Source organism: Hydra viridissima, unplaced genomic scaffold (genome assembly GCF_058129835.1).
Source record: "Hydra viridissima isolate aposymbiotic clone 2 unplaced genomic scaffold, HvirCarnegie_v1 scaffold_8, whole genome shotgun sequence".
Classification (NCBI taxonomy): Eukaryota; Metazoa; Cnidaria; class Hydrozoa; order Anthoathecata; family Hydridae; genus Hydra; species Hydra viridissima.
Window position 1 is genome coordinate 13,435,750 of NW_028324307.1, and position 22,511 is coordinate 13,458,260.

Genomic DNA, 22,511 nt, shown 5'->3' on the forward strand with positions numbered 1-22,511 from the left:
AATGTTCGTCTTACGAGCTCTCTGCTAACTTTTGGATTATTTTTTGACTCATTGAAGATTTGTTCTAGCATTTTGTAGCTGTGTCTGGAGTTTTCTCTGCTCATTCTGAATATACCATTTTTGTCACGGTTGCTGAGTTTGGATGGTCTCCCAGTACGCGGCATGTCAGAGACGTCCTTGGTAAGTTCCCAGGTTTTGATGTTTTTTCTAAGTAGAACATAATTGTATATACATATCAATACGTATCTTTTACAGTATTTTATGTTTAAAATGGTGGAAGATATGCATGTTTAAACAATTCTAACTGAAAAGTTTTTGGTGCAGATTTTGAAAGTCTAATTCTTCAAAAAATGCAAAATGAAATACTTTGATTTTTGCTTTTCCTATCTCATTCATCATGTAACTTATGTCACACAAAAAAGCTGAAAGGTTTTCTTTTTGCCCTGGGGTACCTTCTGATCCACTGGTTATGTTTGAAACAATATATGTAGGGTTTTTTTATACAACTAAGCACACTAAACTACTGGAATTCATTAGGGTAATTTTCAATTTTCTTGCTTGCCATTATTATATGGTAGATTGTCATAACTACATGGAATTTACTATTAGGAAAATACTGAAAACCAACAATTAAATCCAGAAAATCAATATGAGACCATTTCAGCATTACTTATAGTGACACTGTTATCTGGTGATGACTCAGGCAGGGATTTATATGAGCTACATGAGACTGAGAGAAACACATAGAGTCAAAAAAACTATTGCAAAAGTAAACTCCATATCTGTTGTCCAGTTATACCCAGACAGATGACCCAATAACAAAACAATGCTCTATCAGTAATTTACTTGTAAATGAGGTTTAGAAGAAAATAACAAAAACTCCCCGGGTAATTTTTTCAATACCACTATTATTGGTATTGAAACACAATAATTATAGTTTCTTGCTCACCATCATTATATGGTTGTTAGTCATTATTAAACAGATACCTATGCTATTGCAGTGATTTAAGCTTCCTGAATGATTCATGTAGTTTTCAATATGAGCATGGTAACAATACATGTAATCATAGCTGAGAAAACCTTAACTTATGCCTGCAGGTTACCAAGGGTCCAGTCTACAGCATTCATGCAACAGAAATATATTTTAATTTAAAAATAATCTAATAAAATAAATTCTTGAAAAGTCAATTGAATATGTTCTAACTGCTTGTTTTTAGAAGAAAATAGATAAGTAATTATTTGGCTGCTAAAATTTTTAAAAATGTTGAAATTATTGAATATTTCTATAAAAGAAACAAAAGCAAAAAAGACAAGATGTTGAATTACTTTTGTCAATATTTTTAAATATAAATGACTCCTTTAAAGAGACCATTCTGCCTAGAAAACAAACCTTCAGCACTAAGATCATGGCTTGAAGGTTTTTGGGTTCCAGCTTCCAGCTAAAATATCCTCCTCCATATGTACTTTAATGACCAATTACGAATTTAAAGAATAGGTTTCCAACAGGTGCTTATCATCATGCTAACTAAAGACATGCAATATTTGCATTTCATTGTTTGTAGATATTATCATTATTAATGAATATTGACAAAAATATTTAAAGATATTTTAATGACAATGGATTGGCATTTGTAGTATCTATATGAAACCATAAGCTTTTTTTTTAGCTGGTAATGAAAACTGGAAATTTGTTAGAGATTTGCAAAAATCAGTGGCAGACTTTATTACTTGTTCATGAATTAACATTTTTAAAGCGCTTTGTTTGTCACATAATTTCCTTTCAGATGATATTTAAATGTGGAATGAGAAAAAAACTGATATTGAAATAGAATGATATTCTTAATAAAAAAATAATTGTGCAACAATGATATTTATAAGAGTTTTATGAAAACTACTTGAGATGTGAAATATGTCAGCAATTATATAATTCATCAGACAAATTTGGTATTAACATTTAAAGCAATAAATTCTGTAATTTAAATACTGCAAATTATTGATAAAAACTTTTAAATCATTTTCATTTTTAATGAATTTATTTTCTGATTGTGCTTAATTTAAAGTATTTGATCAAACATGATTAAGTAGAAACTGTCAAAATTGATATAATTTTTCTCAAGTAATTAGTAAGCAATACTCAATTTTACTTGCATTAGTCTAACAGATTAGAATAATTTATGGTAAATTAGTCATTTTAATGATAATTAAAATTTCAAAAAAAAAAACAAAAAAACAATATAAACATTTTTTAAACTTTTATTAAATTTTTATATTAAAAAAGTAAAAAATGCATAAAAATAAGAAATAAAGAACCTGGTAAGATTATAGCAAGGAAGCAGATGAATCTAATAAGTCCCATACTTGCTCAGCTGCAGTGTGTGTTTTACTGTAAAATAAAGTTAAGAACTTTCAAAGTCTTGTTAATAATATCATTTCAGACAAAATACAAGTATGATAGAAGTTTCACAGTTAATTTAGACATGATAAATTATTGTACTTTTCAATAAATTTTGAAATTCATCAGTTATTAGATAACAACTGCAGTGACTTTGCTAAGAATTAAAAACCAAAATATTTATATATATACTAGTATACTAGAATATATATATATATATATATATATATATATATATATATATATATATATATATATATATATATATATATACACACACATATATATATATGTATATATATATAAATGTATATGTATGTATGTATGTATGTATGTATGTATGTATGTATGTATGTATGTATGTATGTATGTATGTATGTATGTATGTATGTATGTATGTATGTATGTATGTATGTATGTATGTATGTATTTATGTATGTATGTATGTATGTATGTATGTATGTATGTATGTAGTAATCAAATGCAGTCATAAATAAAATTTATAAAGCCAATCTTAATTAAAATTGAAAAAGAATAAATAATTCAGAAATGAAAAGCATTATTGATAAGCTTACCTTAAGTGAGATTCAATCATGATTAAAAGCCAGGTTTTTTCATAATCATTTATAATTTTATTCAAAAAAATCCTGTTCTTTCATTTTTTTTATAGATATTTTATATTCATGGGTCACATTACCTTTTAATAACTATCAACCATTTTTATAACTTTATGGATAACCTTTACTTGCTCCATTTTAGATTTTACTCTCCTTTTCATATAAAGAATTACGAAAAATCCTATTTTATACCATCCAATAATAGCTTCTCGTGTTGAAATGGATGTTTTTCAAATCCGTTTGCATGTTGATAAATTTTAAATAAGACTTACTACTTAACCCAAACCAGGCATAAGTTGTTGTAAAACTTTATTTCTTTTTGATTCCTTTTTTACATTTCGACTCCACAAGGTAATTTGTTTCTTTTATACTTTTTTTTTTGTTCCTGTTATCATTTTTTTTTTTTTTTTTTTTTTTTGTTCACTCTTCAGAAATTACCGTTATCTATAATTCTCTTAACTCGAAAAACTTCTCAAAATTAGTATTTTGTGTGTGAGTATTTTTTATTAGCTGTAAAGCTAAAATTTAAATTCCTTAATAAAGCATACATAACACAAACATAAAATTGATTTTTAATTAAAAAATATTTGTTTAATAAATGTAGGAAGGGCCACCCTTCTCCTCGTGCTTATCATCTGGGTTATTATTAGGTTGTTCCCCTAAAAATGCGAAAAAAGCAACCGGTTTTGGAAAAATTCACGGTGACAAATATAAATTGTCATGTCATATGCTAACATAAAATTCAATCATAAATATATTTTATCCGTTCAGATAAAATTTTCCCAAAAAAACATCTAACCAAATGTGTTTGTTTCATCACTAATATTGAAGAATTATAACTTATGAAGTATAAAATGTTTGAATGCTTAATTCTAAAAGTGATCAAATTGTATACAACCTAACTAACATTATTTCTTAGCTATGTGTCTCGTTTGTTTTTTTGTTTTGCTATTTTTTTCCAATTTCAGCTGACATCATTGTCCTTTTTTTTTAAATAACCAACTTTATTTTATATTTATTTTTAATTTAAAAAAAAACGATTTTATATTGAAGAAATATTTAGTTGTATTCTTTAATGTTCGCTCTGATTCCGAATTTTTCATTACAATTTTCGTTGCCTGAAATTTTGATTTTAAATGTTACTGCAGCCATATGTGGAGTCCCACCTTAGTTTGCGACGAACGTTTACACAATTTGGAGCAGTTTTGCTCTTGGATTTGGAATTGATATCGTCAACTATATTAATTGCAAATCCACGAGCACTGTTAACAAGGCCGCCAGGTTTTGTGTCGTGACACTCAATCATAATCTTCATCATTAGCTTTGTATCAGTTTACATTGATTATTAAAAATACTTTTTGAATTGTTGATTAAAAAGCCTTGAATAAAAGCGCAAAAAAGCTACTAAAAAATGGTAACGGCTTGGATAATGAGGGCAAGGACTTAATCGCCATCTTAATAGCGGAGGGGACACATTTTTTTAAGGTCTTTTTTTTTGCTCGGATAAACGCATCACCACCTGTTGATGGGTTACATTTTTTCAATGACTGTAAAAAAGTGGTGGGACAGAGGGGACAGATATGGGAAGTGGAGGGGGCATGTCCCACACTGTATCTATGGCGGTTACGCCTATGAATGAGGGTAATTAAAATTTCACTTTGAGTTTAGTCAATTAAAATAGCCATTGTCAGCCTTTCGGTAGCTGTTCTTGAATGAAATTCCTTTCGTTGCTTCTGTAGGGCGTTGCTTCTGTAGGGATGCTTTATTGAACAAAAAGTCTGATGAAGCTGTATATTTATCGTTGGTCTTCGAAAATTACGCAACTGTTGTTATTGACTAAACTCTGGATTAAATTTTATTTTAAAACTGTCTATAAATACAGTATCTCTGAGTAAATTTAGGGTATCTTTTGAAGAAATCGTAAAATATATGTTTTAATGTTTTACAAAATAGTTGTTTTACACAAAAGCTGTAATGTCAATGTCAAAACTGCAATGTCATTTCACAACCACTCTCCCAGAAAGAAATTAAGGAACGTAATGTTTTCGCTTTTTGGTCCACTGAGGTGTGGTGCCACTGAAGTAGTTACTTTAACTTTAACATTTATTATCCATAGATTTACCTGATGGAGTTTATCAATCAAAATATTTTACGTGGTTTGCGATTCACAAATGTAAGTTAATGTGAATTTTATCATGGTGAATTCTGAGCGATTAATCATGTTTTAGGAATTTCATAATTCATGATCTTAAGAGATTTCTTTCTTGCACATAATTATTACAGGTTGATATTTTATTTAAAATTTCGTGAAATAAAAATATTCCACGCAAAATACTTCATTAAAGAAAAATATCCCTTAAGTAAGTTTCTCAAACGCTTTTTGAGATATAAAACCAGGAGGTCAATATCTCCGTCCTCATTTTGGGGATGATTACTATATGTATGTATGTATGTATGTATGTATGTATGTATGTATGTATGTAAGTATGTATGTATGTATGTATGTATGTATGTATGTATGTATGTATGTATGTATGTATGTATGTATGTATGTATGTATGTATGTATGTATGTATGTATGTATGTATGTATGTATGTATGTATGTATGTATGTATGTATGTATGTATGTATGTATGTATGTATGTATGTATGTATGTATGTATGTATGTATGTATGTATGTATGTATGTATGTATGTATGTATGTATGTATCTATCTATCTATCTATCTATCTATCTATATGTGAACTCACATGCAGTTGTCACAAGAAACTGAGATAGGTAAGAAGACTCTAGCACTTTTGTTTACTGTAAGTAAGCATGCAGTTATTTACTAAGAATCGGTCAAGACATGCAAAAATTACGCACTAATTAAGTCTTGTAAAATGTTAGCTGGTTACTTTTTTGTGTTGTGATTGTTGTGGAGAGTAAAAAAACTGTGTACTTCATATCAATTTTAAGCGTTTATATGAGTTTATATGCGTTTTTAGATGAAGTTATGAACATTAGCTAACGTGTAATTACGTTTGTGCATCATTTTTTCAGCATTATCAAGCTTTAAGAGCAATAATCATTTCAGACATATATGCAAATTTTTATACGTATTACAAAAGCTGACGGTCATGCAAAAATTTTATTCATTGTTTATTTCTTAAACATGCATTTTATTTTATCTAGTTGTTTTGTTGTTTTGTTGTTTTTTTTTGTTAAAATGAGTTTCATGTTTATTTTGTGAGATTGTCTAAGGCGCTTTTTTTTTTAGATAAACTTTTGATGAGAATTTCATAAATGGTTTGATTTTTTTGGTTTGAGAAACTTTAACTCAAGAAAGCATGCGTCATTAAATCTGTTTTGAATAACAGGTTACCAGTATTTGAAAGGCTTAGATAAGAAATAAGTTTAAAAGATTGTCTAAATGTAATAAGATGAAAAAAGATGGTCTAACAAAATTGAATAATGAAGTTTTAGTAACTTTTGTAACACTTCAACGAAAAGGTTTTTCTCATTAAGTATGGAATAGGAAATTATTACGTAGTTGATTTATGCAACACTAATTTTTGTTCGCCTGTGTGACTTGAAATACGTCATCTTGCATTTAATTGGGCTTTAAACAACTTAAAAATACTGGATAATTAATTCTGTTTTTAAGAAGGGTGGGGAGGAAGGGAGTGGCAGGATGCTCATCAAAAAGCCTGGCGTTTTATAAGTTATATTATATAACTTATCCATACCGCTACCAACTCTACACAACTCAATTCCTTTGCAGATGATACTTGAATAAATTCTACATAATATCTACACCTCCCCCCCCCCCCACCCCTGTCCCAACCGTGATCTGAGTTTGTTTTAAAAGCCAACAATATTTACGTTTAGATTAGGCAATCTGAATTTTTCATTAAGTTACGATGAGCTTTGTTTTGGTTCCTTGTTTTTGCAGTTTTAATATTAAGTATTGCAGAAACTTTGAGACAATTTTAAAAACGTCTTTAAAAGTGTGGCGATCTTTTAAACATTATGGTAATAATCCGACAATTCAAGAACTGATTAATTTAATTATAAATCAAATGTGAAGCAATAATAATAAAAATGACAAAAATATTTATGATGATAATAATATTGATGATAATGATGATGATGAGGAAGAGGATAAGAAGGAGAATGAGAAGGAGGAGGAGGAGGAGGTTTGCTTGATAGCAAAACTGAAAGACAAATAACAGAATTCAGTTTCTCGGGCGTATCAACTTTCAATTCATAGAGAAACTGAATTTATACTTTGTGACTTCACCATCTGAGAAAAGTGAAACCAATTTAAAATTGGCCATAATATTTGGTTATCCGCTAGAGCCAAATAAAAGTATTTGTAATAATAAACATATATAGTGACATCACTACTGGACTTCCATTTAACATATTTGATTTCTTTATTTTTTTAAATAAAAAAAATCAAATATATAAAATGTAACTAAAAAACAAATGAAATAATAGCGCAAAACTACTTAAGTACTAGTCCAACCTAAACTTGTTCAAACTACTACAGGCCAAGCTAAATCTAATTGATCCTATATGATAAATACCTTCAATGGGTTAGATCTATGTATTTTAGTTTGTAGATGGACGTTGGTTTGATATATTTGATATGTTAACATATTTATTATATTTATTACATAATACGTTTATACCATAGATTTTCCATAAGTGTAAATTTGTAATATAAAACATATAACAATGTAAAATAAAAACTTACATTTCGTTTTTATCTTTTTCTTCTTCTTAAATGCAAAATGTGTAATATAAATATGTATAAGTTTCTCTAACAATAATTCCAAAACACTGCGCAATAAAAAAACTCTTTCTGCGCTATAGGTGTCACAGACTTTATCAAACGTGGGATTGTTATTAAGAATCAACAAAACAAGAAAATAGATTCTTCAGAAGATTAAATTAGTTTTCTATTACTTGCTTTTGATCCAAAGAAACTAATTTCCTGTTACCTGCTATTGATTCAAAGAAAAAGGAAAAACTTGAACAAGATAAATCTGTGTTCGGGTTTTTTAGTTAACAAGAACGAAACCCCACTTTTTGGTAAATAGCGGTTACGTTCGTTTTTTATATCGTTCGTTATATACACTGGAAGTGACTGAAATTTATGAAACCAAAAGAAAAAAAGTTGTAAATTTTCTGACTCATCTTTAATTCTCAATAATCTTTTTGAAAATTGCATTTGTAAAGGTTTTGTGGAGAAAAAAAAAAGGATTTAGTAACTACACTCGATTGCTATCGATCGCGCAACATTTCTTTCAAAAAGTGCTTAACTGCGCTTGCTTCGAACAAAAGAAATTAATAGGCATTACTTTTCACAAAATGGATCTCCAGTAATTTTTATCGCCATAGTTATCTTTTTAAACAAATGTTGTTACTTATTGTTGACCGATTCCAATACTTTATACTTTAACTAAATATTTTTTGAATAACTTTTAAGCCTAAATGAGTCATAGTTTCAAAACAACTATTCTATTGAATTGAGTGAGATAGACCAGAATTTGAAAAAGTTTTTTGGATTGGATGAGCAGCTTAATGGATTTGATACGGATTGTCCAAAAGGTTTACAACACGTCTCTTTTTGGTTTTGAAATGATAAAACTCAAAAATTTCTTGAGAAGAAAAGAGTATACCTCATTCAATCATTTAGTAGATAAGACGTTTTTATTTTGTTTATTGAAGTTTCTTATAGACTAATTACTACGTAACAAATAATGCAATATTTAGAACCAACGCTAAATAGTTCGGTTAGATGTATGAGTTGTACCCTTTTTTTGATGTTGATAACTTTTTAAAATTTAAGAAGCTTTTTAAAATTTTAATCTTATAAATTTTCATCAACAAATTTAGTTTAAAAATCTCTTTATGAAGGTAGAAGGGAGTATGCAGTTATTTTAAGAACTTATCCTTTCATAAACGAAAATTGTGAAGATATGGTAAGAAAGGAATAAGTAAATAAAGACATCTCAACTTGAAATGCAAGGCCTCTTTACTAATAAAGTAGCACTTTATCCATTTTTGAATGCGAATGACACGTGTTGATTTCTTAACAAATACATTCTGAATTACGCATCTTTTTATTTAGCGACGAGAAAAAGTAATGAGAATGATGTGTTTTAATATTTGCTGAAAGTTCTTTGCAAATATTTTAAAGACGCAGCTTACAATGTTTGATAATATTAGATTTCTTTTTCATATGGGCATTTGAACCTCCTGAAACATGATAATTTTACAAACTGACAATTTTTTAAGAGCCGTTTTTTCTAAGAATCAGGCAAATTCCTGAAACTGTGGAAGTCACCTCCTCCAAATTGCTTGAATTTTTTATATATTGATCAGAATATAGAGAAAACCTGTTGGGGAAAAAAAAACTACCGAGGAGATAAATAACCAAACTGATAAAATTATCTGTTTAGTAAATGCTCCTTTTCTAATCAGTGGTTGTTGCGATTATTCATTATCCGAAGAAGACTATAATACAGTCATATCATTATTCTTAGAGAAACTTACTGCAGCAGAGTAGAAATTATGTGTGATGTGGTGGATAATGTGTGTAAATGACTCTATTAATAAATGAAAAACTAATTTTTAAATGGAAAAACATTTAAATGTTTGATTTATGTTTTATTTAATTAGCAATATAGTTATCTTGATGTTAGATTTTTGTTCAGTTTTTAATTCATGTTATATCATGCGTGTGACAAAATCACACGAATTTTTTTTATTATTATGTTAGGACCTTTTTGTATTGACAGTTGGATATGTTTACATTTTTACAAAACTAAGCGCCTCTGCCGTAATGGTTCATTTTGTAACTATACTAAAACATTTTTTTCCAATTTCAAGCCTTAATATATTAATAGGCCTTAGGTATCACATAACTTTCTTTGCATTTTTAGACTCAATACCTTTGTTAATTTCAAATCCTAAAAGAAAAATTGTGTGCAACACTTCGCCGCTAGAATTAACTCCGATTAAAAATTGACAAAAGTGATTGATTTTGTACTTTTGAACTATGATAATTAGCCAACCGCACAGTGTCACGCAACTTTTTTATATTTTTTGGAGAGAGCTTTTGGGTTACGTCTGATATTAACTACAAAAGCTATGTGCAACTTTTTGCCTTGCCAAAAAAATGGGTTCAAAGGTGGCAAAAACTAAATTTCTAAAAATTTTTAAAAAAATCTCAAAAATTTAAGCCCAGATTCCGAGTGAACGAAACATTTTTGAAAATTTTTTTTTTCCCCAACAGGTTTTTTCTATATTCTGATCAATATATAAAAAATTCAAGCAATTTGGAGGAGGTCACTTCCATTGACTGCCTGATTCTTACAAAAAATGACTCTTAAATGTACATGTATTAAAAACATTATTTATTTCTATATCTGGCCTGTTTTTACTCATATCTTGTCTGTTTTTTATAGTTAAAAGATAAATTTACACAGGTTAATTACATTCTACAAAATGAAGGATTTGTAAACTTTCTTTAATATTCTCAAAATATGCATTTTTTTGATGAACTTTGGTGAAAAATCAAAAACCCCAAATTATAACTTTTACTCTCTCGACTGCTTCAACATCAAATTAAAATATCTAATTGACTATTTCGGTTGTTTTCAGCTGTCGTTTTTTTTTGCTTTACAAGCCTTTAAACATAAACAATCCGACCACCTCAAAATCGAACCACCTCAATATCGAACCGCCTTAATATCGAGGAAAAATATTTTAAAAGGTTGTTTATTAAAAGCTTTTTCTTTGTCAAGGAAACAAATTTTTAGTTGAACTAAAAAATTCAACTTAGTTTTTTAAATACCAGTAAATACATACAACATAAAACAGAACAACAGTTTTTTAAGTCGAGAAGTAAGTTTTTCAGTGGTAAACTATAGCGCAATAAGCAGTCAAATTTGCAAAAATGTTAGATATATAACGGATTTCAATAAAGATTCGCTAATATTTTCATTCTGACTGGTTTCGAATTCTTTTTTTTTCGTTTCGTAAACCATTATACCTTAATATACTTAGTAAACGCCATTTTGATATTATTGTAAAATGTGTCACAATAAGGTGACGCAGCCATTAGCTGAAAATGTTATTTTAAACCTAATCTGCTTAACGGCAGAATTAGTTGCATTTTAAATGCTTACGATCGTTTTACGTCGAGGAATAAATTTAAGCAACGTTCCCTAATGAGTAAACAATGTAAAAAAAAAAAAAAAATAGAAAAAGGAAAAGGTAACTGAGTAATTAATTTTACAATATAGAATTTACGCCGATATATTCAACTTCCTATTTCGAACGTTTCAAAACAACTTTTAAAACTAAAAAAAGACGTTATTTTAGCGGCAAATGACATTGTTAAATAGACAGAGGAAAGTTATTTCGTGTGGTTCCATGTGCAGAAATTACTTTGAACCTTTTTTTTACCACAAGCTTATAACGAATGCTTAATGACACTTTTATACCCCGTAAAAGAAGAAATAGAACATTTTTTAAGAAAGGTACGGCCGAACTTAGTGACAAAAGCTTTGCGTTTTTCTATTGTTTCAGTGGTAAAGAAATGCATAATAAAACTTTGCTAAAGTTTTAGAAAATAAAATATTAAAAAATCCCTGAAGTTTTAGAAAATAAAATATTAAAAAATCCCTTTAGAAACTATAAATAAGAAGGGCAGAGATTACTAGAATATACCAAACGTTTTATCACTTCACTTCACTTTAAGTACATGCTTTCTCTTTTACAAATCTCCCCAAGGTTTTCCTTTCAATTCTCCTATAAAAATATTCTTTCAATCTTATATAAAATTTTCCAGAATACCCTCTCTGCAAGATTTTCTCAACCGTTCTTTTTACATGTATCTCGTAAGTTGAGTGTTGTTCAAGCGTAAACAATAGATTTTTGGTAGTCTTTCTAACCGACTATGGAATCTGAGCCCTTTCAGCACAACCATATGTCTTTTACCTTAAAAACTGCACTTTTGGAGCCTCGAGATATTCGTGAATTGCTGTCACACCCTGTATTCTTGACATCCTTAAGTAATTATCGAAGAACGGTTGTTACATTAGCGTGAGATCTGCCGGTTGTTATTTTTTTTGTCAGTTTTACTTCATAAATCAGTTTAAAAGAATTACTATTTACATTGTCCACTGTAAAAGAAGAATATATTTACGATTAAAATTACATTCTTGTACTTATATTTTGTATAGGAATAAAATAATAGACATTCTTTTAGCTGTATACATACTTACAAACATACATACATACATACATACATACATACATACATACATACATACATACATACATACATACATACATACATACATACATACATACATACATACATACATACATACATACATACATACATACATACATACATACATACATACATACATACATACATACATACATACATACATACATACATACATACATACATGCATACATACATACATACATACATACATACATACATACATACATACATACATACATACATACATACATACATACATACATACATACATACATACATACATACATACATACATACATACATACATACATACATACATACATACATACATACATACATACATACATACATACATACATACATACATACATACATACATACATACATACATACATACATACATACATACATACATACATACATACATACATACATACATACATACATACATACATACATAAAGAGGCACTTTCAACTAGGTATACTTGGGAAAGCAGGGGCAGCTCGGAACGAAAACCCTAATTTACTTTTAGCTTGACAGCTGTGGCATTTAATATCTTTTTAAGTTAAATCAATAATTTAAAAAAAAATACCACCAATAAATCCACAAACTTCAATGTCCCAAGTATACTAGATGGTTGCTAATAAAATGTTATCAGACAATTAGACTGCTTAGTACAATTTTAAGACTTTAATCCAATAAAGTAATGCTTTTTTTTCTTTTTTTGTTTCATCACTGTTTAAGAAAATATGTGAAGTTTGGAAAAAAACTATTTTAACTTATATAGTTTCTTTTTCTTTGATTTTTAATTTTTTTGTGTGATACAAATTTACATCGATGAGAATTAAAACTAATGTTAAACAAATAAAGATAATAAAGGAATAACAAAACCGATAAAAAATTTAGGCTGGTAATATTTTTAGTTTGACAAAAAATTTGGACGACATATTTTTGTTCGAGTAGAAGTTTATAGTAGGGCGAGTTGAAACCCATGATTCAGCTCTCACAACAATGTGTTTAATGTTCCTTATCATAGCGCTTTAGAACTATTTTTTAACCAAACGACTACATGCTATCTTTTTCATAATTAAATTAGTTAGTCTTTAAGCTTGCATAGCATAAAATATAATTCATCTTCTTTACTCTTAGAAAATTGTAGCTTAAATTTCAGCATGATTTATTTTAATGATAAGCTACATTGTTAGATAATAATAGTAATTTTAATAACAAGCTATATTATTAGATGTTATATTTGCAGATCGCTACAAAAATCACGCATTTTTCAAAAAATTTGTTTGGTCATTTTTAATGTAGATTTTTAAAAATGTGAAAACTATTTTATAATATTTAATCGAAATAAAATGTGTTGTGTTTTCTTCAATTATCGTATTTTAGATTTCCCTACGAATACCTTAAGTAAGGGATTTGTTTGTTTATTTGTTGTTTTTTTCTTATCTTAATCATACTTTAAAGGAGTTTAAATTCTTAAAATATTCAATTTGCTTAGTTAATTTGTACTTTTTCAGATCAATATTTGGATTAACTCCTTAGCTAGAAATTAACAAACAAACAAGAACCAAAATTCTGGAGGGTTTTCACCAAAAAAGCCTAGTTTTTAAAAAAAGTTTTTAAAATTTTTTTGACTTTTTTTTCGAAGAAAAATTATCTTTGTAGATATTAGACTATTTTACTTAAAACTGGATCAAGCTCTAGGTAATATTACTCATTTAATATTAGCTGGCAACTTGGAATCAATTGCTTATGCAGCTCATTGGTCTATCAACTGTATCTAAGCAATACTCATTGGTCTATCAACTGTATTTAAGCAATACTTGATATAAATTAGAGCCAATAAGCTTCACTTTTCTTCTGTAGCTATTGTCGGCTGTCACCGAAAAATCTTTTGACGACAGAATATTCTGGTATCTGCTTCCAAAACATTTTGAAACTTAAAAAAATCAATAGAAATGCCAACAATTAAAATGCAATTAAATCAGATGTTTTTATTCATGCGAAGGTTTTGTTTTTGTTTTTTTTTAATGCAGACTATGTTTTGTGTCTAAATATTACATTTAAATAAGTTTTTTTTTAATGTGCTCTTTAAACCATAGTTTTAATTTTTACTGGTTTTATAGCATGTTATTTCCTTTGCTTATTTTTTTTGTTCTAAGATGAAAACCATTAATAATAGAAACTGTCATGTTAATAAAGACGCGGGTCATAAAGTAAAAAAAAAAATACATAACAGTGATCCATGTAAAACTTAAAGTTTCACAAAAAATAAAGTCCTCACATCACCTATTTCAAGCAACTTTTTTTAAAAAAGTTTAAAAAGGTGATATTTTGTTAAATTAGAGCTGGTTGTCACCAGCGAGTGTTATGGTTTTTAACGGCGTTTTTTCATAAGGGACATTTCACTTTAGGAGAAAGCTAAAAAAAATGTATCTATAAATTTTTAAAACTACTATTATTATTTTTTTTTTTTTTGTATGCAGTAGACTTTTGTTATTTTCTTTCTTTATTTTTTTTTTAAGTTCGATTTGAAGTGAGAGTTTTTTTCAAAAAGATTCAACATTTCAAAAAATTCTACATCCTAAAAAAAAAAAAAATTGTGCCAAAATTACATTTGGAATGAATTAGTTTGCAAAAAGTTTTTTACAGAAAAAATGTGTAAACCTTTCTTAAGAAAATGGAATATTATATTGGATTTAGTAACTAATTGCTTTATCCTTAATTCGAGAAAAACGTGCGATATATTATTGTGATATAGTACATGAGAGCAATATAGTAAATGAGATTCACGGACTCATTTATTTTTGTTCATTCTCTTTATTATGATAAAGTTAATAGAAAAATAGATGGCTCTCTGCTAAATTAAGTATACTCACAGTACAAAAATATCTAAGCATTTATTTATTAATCACTGCGATTTTTGACATTGAGACATTTCTTTTACAATTTTACACAAATCAGGTTATTTGCTTTATGCTACATGCTTTGCGTATTTCCTTTTTTAATATGGTGATTAATAAAGATAGGTTGAGGAAATCAATGCAGAAGTTGGGCAAAGCTAAAAATTATTTAATTTTTCAGGGACGAATTTCAAAACACAATGCAATCGTTTTCCTCTTTTTTCATTAAAAATAACTTCCAGGATTGTGTCATTTTTAAACTTGGTAAATTTATTAAAGGAAAAAATTCTAGGGATGCGTTGCTAAAAGCTCTTTTAGTAACGTATCCCTGGAAATTTTTTTTATTTTGTCATCAGAAAACATTTCTTCGTTCCAAAAATATAAAAAAAAATTTTTTCACCTGGGGCCTAGGGAGAATTTACACATTTTAGGGGAAGAGTTCAGGAATTCTTTTTTTAAGATAGTTAAAAGTCATGGAGCATACTCAAATATCTAAAATGTTGATACTGTTTTTGAATGAGGATGACTTGCAAAAAATTAGGGTAAATAGAACTCACCCAAACCCATTCCGACCCCTACTTTCCTACATCTTAAAATTATGTTTCCTAAAATCATTTAAATTAAAAAAAGGAAAGATGCTTCATCATAGAAATCAAAAAAGAAATTATGTTAATACCAAGTTAGGTGTAGATGTAGGTTACTCTGTCAACTGCCTCAAAACCAGAGTTAGAAAATAATAAAAATCCAGAGAAATGAAGCAAGTGTGACAGGTATGCGTTTCTATGGTTTCAAAGATTCAAGTGTCCACAAAGCTATTATTTTATCCATTTTGCCTTCATTGAAAATACCATAATTTTGAATGAATTAAACATTCCTCCCTCAGACCTTACAGCATTATTTTTTTCCTTAGATCATACAGTATCAAATGATCCAAAGGTAATACTTTTGTGCATTAATTTTGGTTTGAAAACAAACTGCAAAATCAAAGAATCGTTGTCCGTGTATGATCTCATCTCCTAATATAAAAGCTGACTATTTTACTTTAGAATCTTTGTTAAAATTGTAGGACTAAAGGATGATATAAATAAACACAAATCTTGTTCATTCTCCTTTTTAAACAGAGGGTGAAAGCAAAAATATACCAGAATTTTTAAATGCTTCTGGTCTAAATACACTGCTAGTTATTCAAAATTTAAAAGAGATTTTAAAAAATTTTGCTTAAAAACAGAGAATGTGGATTGCCGCTTGTCAACCGATATCTGTGTAAGATAATCTGCAGCAATATTTGCAAGTGGTTGCCTAAAAATACAGGTAGATTGGAGACTGGAGTCTAGGAGTTCCCAGTGCCAATGCTATACGGCTTTCTCACAGTATATAAATTTGGTCATGTAACAAAACGTTTGAGACAACTTGGTAATAATAATCTTTTTTGGACTTCTTTTTCTCTAATCTTTTTGTCCTTCCCCTTGTCCCTTGCTCTTTGACTTCTTCATGTCACTCAATTGTCACTCAGTTTTCATTGAGAGAAAAATAAAATTTAAAAAAGCAGTGACGACTTTTAGTTGAATATGAAATGGAAAATCTGACGCTGTTGAAATAGCACTTACAAAGTTTTCAAAACACCTTTAGTACCTAAGAGAAGAATTAGTGGAACTTGTATTTTTTGATTGAGTTCTGCCAAACACAACTAATTGAGCAATAATGTCTTACCAAACACAGGTAGACATCAGGAACAGAAAATTGTTGGAAATAGAAAATTTTATCTCCCAAAATGCAATGTGTTCTTCAAGATTTTTGGATATTTTTGCGTATGCTTAGTTTAACTTTTCTATAGTAAACCTTCTTGCAAAAAATTAAAATAAGATCCTAAATTAAAATCAATTTTAGATGATCAATAAGAGCTTTGCATTTAGTTGAGGTTTGTTTAAAACATTTCCTGACTGATATGGAACGCCTACACATTTTTTTCCCTCGTGCTTAATCTATAAATACATTGGATCACATGACGACTGATTAAAATATTTTCAACAATTGGTTTTTGGAGAATAGTAGTAACTTTCCGTTTTTTATTGAGTGAATAAAAAGAGTGAAAATATTGTTTTGCTCGTTCAAGATAGTTTGCCATCAGCCATATTGAAAGTTCGTTTTACCATTAGAATCGAACTTTTCTTGAAAGACGATATTTAGGCTTAATCATTTTGTTATCAAGTACTTAAGAAGTAAGAGAAACTTTAAACTTTGAAAAAAATTTTTTTGCAACATAAATAATTAAAATATGAGTACTTTGAATATTGGAATGGAAACCATGTTCAATATATTTCATGCAGTGGTAAAGAGTCTAATTATTTCAAAAGTGACAAGTGTAAATTATGCAATTATGCAATTATGCACAATTGCTGCATGATGTACACACACACACACACACAGTGGCGTTGCGTGAGAAAATTCCAGGGGGGGGAGAACCTTATTTTTCCCAACTGCTTAACATAGTTTTCACAACTGTTTTTTATAATTTAAGAATTCAAAAAATCAATTTTTGTCCTATTTACAAAATCTACTGATTGTTATACTACATTGCACTCACTTTCATGAATTGTCAATTATCAGTATTTATTGACTTCTTTTAACAAAACATAGCTTCCTTTACATTTATACAAAATATTCAATTCAAAAAACGTCTAAAGGTTTTACCCATTCATAGTGAAACTGTATCAGTCCAAAAAAATGTTACAATTTACAAATCCAATAAACTTTACAAACCATTTTGGCAGCATATATAGCAGTTTAAAATTTTACGGAAATGAATTAGTACAAAGGAATATGGAAAATATTATTTTATTTCAAAACTTATACGCACAATATTTTATCATCACTATCATTTTTTGTCTACTGTTTGACTTTAATATGACGTTTCTTCAATTGAACCCATCGTTTAACAAGATGTTCGGGGTTAACTCCTTTACAAAGTTCTTTTTCACACTTTAGTAGCATGAGGCTATCCAATCTCTCGTCACTCATTGTTGTTCTCAGATGTGATTTTACAATCTTGAGTTGACTGAATGAACGCTCATTTGATGCTACACCATAAGCAGCTGTGATTACAAAAATGCATAATTTATGGGCTTGTTTCAGTATATCCTTTAACTTCACAACATGGTACAAAATGTCTTGCAGCGTCTTAGCTGGTGTTCTTGATGACTTAAAATCTTCATGACCTTCTTCTAAACAGATATCTATCAAAATTTCCATCTGGCTTTTCAGCACATGAACGTCTGGAATATGATCCTTGTATCCAGGAGGAAAAAGTTTGTTTGCTTTTGTTAAGTTTTCAATACTCAAATTATCCTTATTTAAAGGAAAACTAAAAATTTTGGTGATAGGGGCAAATATTTCCTTTAATGCTGCCGAGTTTTCTGTTAAACCCATGGCTAGAGAGTCTATGACCTCTTTGAATTCTTTCCGGTAAAAAGCTTTCATCTCCATTGCTATTAATCTATGGTGTCGTTCGTAATCATTTTCTGCATCAATGTGTAATTTCCTAGAAAATATTACTGCACTTTCAATCAAATTATTCATAGCATCTGTATCGTTACTGATATTTTGTATGTTCTTGGCAGTACTTTCAATTACATTTATACTGTCGATAACATTGAAGTTTGGACTTTCTAAGATTTCTGTTAATATTTTTATCTTCTCAATGATATTCTTCATGAAGAAAAGAGTAATAATGAAATCAAAAGTTGTTACTTTTTTCAGAAGTCCCATTGCCTTAGTTCTTGTGTTAGTATCAAAAATCTTATTATTTGAGATGCTCTGAAGAAGATCAACAACCTTCTCTAAACACTGATTTAAAGCCTTAACAGATTTTGCTCGTGCGGTCCATCTTGTTCTAGACAGGTTTACAAGCTGTAGTGCACTGTCAATGTCTTCCAGTTTTTCTTTTAAATGACTAAATCTTTTTGTGCTTGATGTGAAGAAAACATGCAACTGTTCGAGGACATTAAACAATTCTCGTATTAAAGTATTAACATTGCATGCATGTTCAAGAGCAGTGTTTGTTCTGTGGTCTTGACAAGGTATGTAGGGTACATTATGGCCAACTTCTTCTGTTATATACTTTTGTACTCCTTTAAATTGTCCAGACATTGAACTCGCGTAATCATACGACTGAAAAGCCATCTTTGATGTGTCAATGCCTTCTTTATGTAAAGAAGATAAAATTAGCTCAGCCATCCCTTTTCCAGTCTTATCAGTGCATTCAACGGATTTTAAAAGCCTTTCCCGAATCTCACCGTTTTCACTGGCTGTTCTCACAACTATACTCATTATGTCCTTATGTGACATATCGGGAGTAGTGTCGGCCATCACGGAAAAAAAATTGGAGCTATTAATTTCTTCTATGATCTTTCCCTTTAATTCAGTTGCAATTAAACTAATCATTTCATTTTGAGACGATGGACTTGTGTATGTAACTCTATATGGACGAAGGGCTCTATCTTCAATCCAGGCTATTAGTGTGGGATTGTGGCAAGAGATAAGATTCACTACTGCAACAAAGTTACCTTGATTAGCACTGTCCGATTCCCTAAACGCTAGCCCTTGGCTTCCTAAAGTCTTGCATGTATCAATAAGAATTTCAACAGTTTTTCTATTCTGTACCTCTATTTTTTGCTCTTCTATAAGAGCAAGTCTATTGGATTTATCAATAAGGTGATCTATATGACCTTTTTTCATAAGAAAGTGACAATATTCACTTAATGCAACTTTATGTGCTTGAGAGGTAAAGTGTGCCTGAAGCTTTCCAAGTTTTTCTTTCCCATAGCTTTTCATCTTGGACCAAGATCTTACCCCAACATTTATCCAAGCATCTTCAGTTTTTCCCTTCTTTCCAAATACCTTAGGGAAAAGCCGGCAGACAAAACAAAATGTGGCATCCTTCTGGGTACTGTATTCTAAATGTTCAAACTCTTTGTACCACTGGGGATTAAATCTATTTTTACCGTCACTTGGGAAACTAGCAAGTTTTGGTTGGTGTGGTCCTAACTGGATTAAATACGATTTTTGATTATCTGTAATTGTATGTGGACGTAATCCTGGGTCATGGCTTATCAATGCTGATGAATCTGATTTGTCAATTATAATACTTTGAGCTTTGATATCGAGTTTTCTTAAAAAAGCATTTCCCATTTTCAAAACATTTTTTGACATTTCCACCACAGAACTTGTTGCATTTACAATTTCAATCGCAGCGAATTTTTCATTTACTAATTCTTCTTTACAGTATTTTTTATAAATGTCATTACAATCTTTAAGATTATCTATTAAAACACCCAAATTCCCCATGAGCAAAGTCCAACTTGTTGTTTCACTGCTTACTTCAGAAGTATCCAAGTTAATAATATTCATGTCATCCTTTTCATCTCGGTCAGGAAACTGGTTTAAATGATCTGATTTAGAATTTAGTTCTGTAAGTTTCTCTGCTTGTTCCTGGACTACAACATAACCCAAGTTTTCCCCTCTTGCATCATTATCTTGAATTTTTGAACTTGCATCCTCTTCAAATTTTTTATCAGAAGATGTTAATTCTTCTTCTATGGATATACTACATGTTGAAGTCGATGTTTCAATTATTATCAAGTCTAACTTTGTATGTTCACTACTTTGTATTTCATCATCCACTTCGACATCATCACCAGCATTCTGAGGTACCATTTTTCGTTTTTTTGAAGCTAAGGAGGCTAGAAAAGGATTCTCTGGGGCTCCCACTGTTTGTATATGAACCTTTCTACCACCATGAACGGATCTTTCATGACTGGTTTTATAGTCGTTGTTAAATACTGCTTTGCATACGCAACATTGTAATTTATATCTTTTGCTTTTCATAGTTAGTGCTGGAAAACAAATGCAGATACTATAATTTACCGTAATTTTTAACTGATTTAATGTTTATAAAAGTTATCACTCTTAATAAGTGTGATAACTTTTATAAACATTAAATAAGACAAATGTTGAAATCAATTCATGGAAATAAATATTCACGTTTCAAAGTAGAAAGTATGAAAAAAAAAAGAATAACTGCTTTTAGTCAAACATACAGCATAAACTTTCAGCTGCCATTTTTATTGTTGATAACAAAAAAAAAGTAGCGCGAAAAAAAAAACAACGCGGAAATCAAAAGGGCTCTTCTTTATGACTCCACAATTTATTTCGTCTTGTGGAAAACAGCCATAAGTCGTTTAATAAACGTAAAGTTTATTTGTCCAAGTCAAAAAAGAATTAGATGGATGATGGATTTTTGCAAACATTTTAATTTTATTTAACTAGAAAGTATTTTTTGATTTTATCACCTATTTCCCAACTGTCCCAACTCTCGGCAAGGAAATTCCCAACTTTTCTCTTTTTTAGATTCTGGGAGGGGGAGACTCCCCCCCCTACCCCCTCCAAGGCGACGCCCCTGCACACACACACACACACGCACGCACGCACGCACGCACGTACACATATCCCACCCCAAATTGAAGACGTCTTGAAATTGGTCTTAAAGATGTCTTTAACTGGTCTCAAATGAAACACAGTAAGTCGTCTTATTTAAAACGTCTTAAAGTTGCCTTACTTAAGACTTCTTAACGTTGTCCACGGTCGTTCAAACTCTGTTAATAAGCGACAGGTTATTGTGCGCAAGCGCAGTTGGATTATGAAAATTTTAGAACTTTCAAAATGGCTACGGACCTTCGTTACAGAATGAATTTTTACTTAGCGACCAATTTTTCATTACTTATCACGTTTTTTAAAATCGTCTACGTTGATAACCAGCTTTTAGACTGTTAGTAATGTTTCGGTAACGAGTAGGTACAAACGGCGGGGCGGAGCGGATCAGCGGGGCGGATCATTTAAACGGTACAAACGGCGGGGCGGATCATTTAAACGTTACTAAAGCGAGTTATATTTCATTAAAAAAACGATTCAGATATAGCTTAAATTCACTAACGATATAATATTTAGAAGGAATTTGTATATTACAATTTTATTAAACGACAAAAAAAAGTATATAAGTTTATAATACTTTATAAATTTTATGAACTCAAAAAACAACGTGATCCGCCAATTTGTATCAAGTGATCCGCCAATTTATATCAAGTGATCCGCCTAATATTATAATTGTTTGAATCAAACTCCTTCAATTTTAACGATTGTTTTACAAAAAAACAAGGTGATCCGCCAACTTATATCAAGTGATCCGCCAATTTATATCAAGTGATCCGCCTAATATTTTGATTATTTGAATCAAACTC

General features: G+C 29.6%; 2 protein-coding genes across 2 annotated transcripts in view; both read right to left on the reverse strand.

Moving 5' to 3' along the window:
- Positions 1 to 8,148, reverse strand: part of LOC145186235 (uncharacterized) — a 101,861-nt gene extending 93,713 nt beyond the window's left edge. The window contains exons 1-2 of the mRNA XM_090094652.1: positions 7,753 to 8,148; positions 2,311 to 2,383 (exon numbers count right to left, since the gene is read on the reverse strand). Coding sequence (XP_089950778.1) covers positions 2,311 to 2,356 — 46 coding nt within the window. The 5' untranslated portion in view covers positions 2,357 to 2,383; positions 7,753 to 8,148. The remainder of the gene's footprint in view (positions 1 to 2,310; positions 2,384 to 7,752) is intronic.
- A 9,756-nt stretch (positions 8,149 to 17,904) lies between these two features.
- On the reverse strand, positions 17,905 to 21,652 carry LOC149885209 (zinc finger MYM-type protein 1-like). Its single transcript, XM_090095181.1, has one exon. The coding sequence runs from the start codon at positions 21,100 to 21,102 to the stop codon at positions 18,106 to 18,108; it is 2,997 nt and encodes a 998-aa protein (XP_089951307.1). The 5' UTR covers positions 21,103 to 21,652; the 3' UTR covers positions 17,905 to 18,105.
- Between the last annotated feature and the right edge of the window lie 859 nt (positions 21,653 to 22,511).

Bases quoted from the DNA above. Each gene is read 5' to 3' on its own strand.
- LOC149885209 (XM_090095181.1), bottom strand. From the start codon at position 21,102: ATGAAAAGCAAAAGATATAAATTACAATGTTGCGTATGCAAAGCAGTA.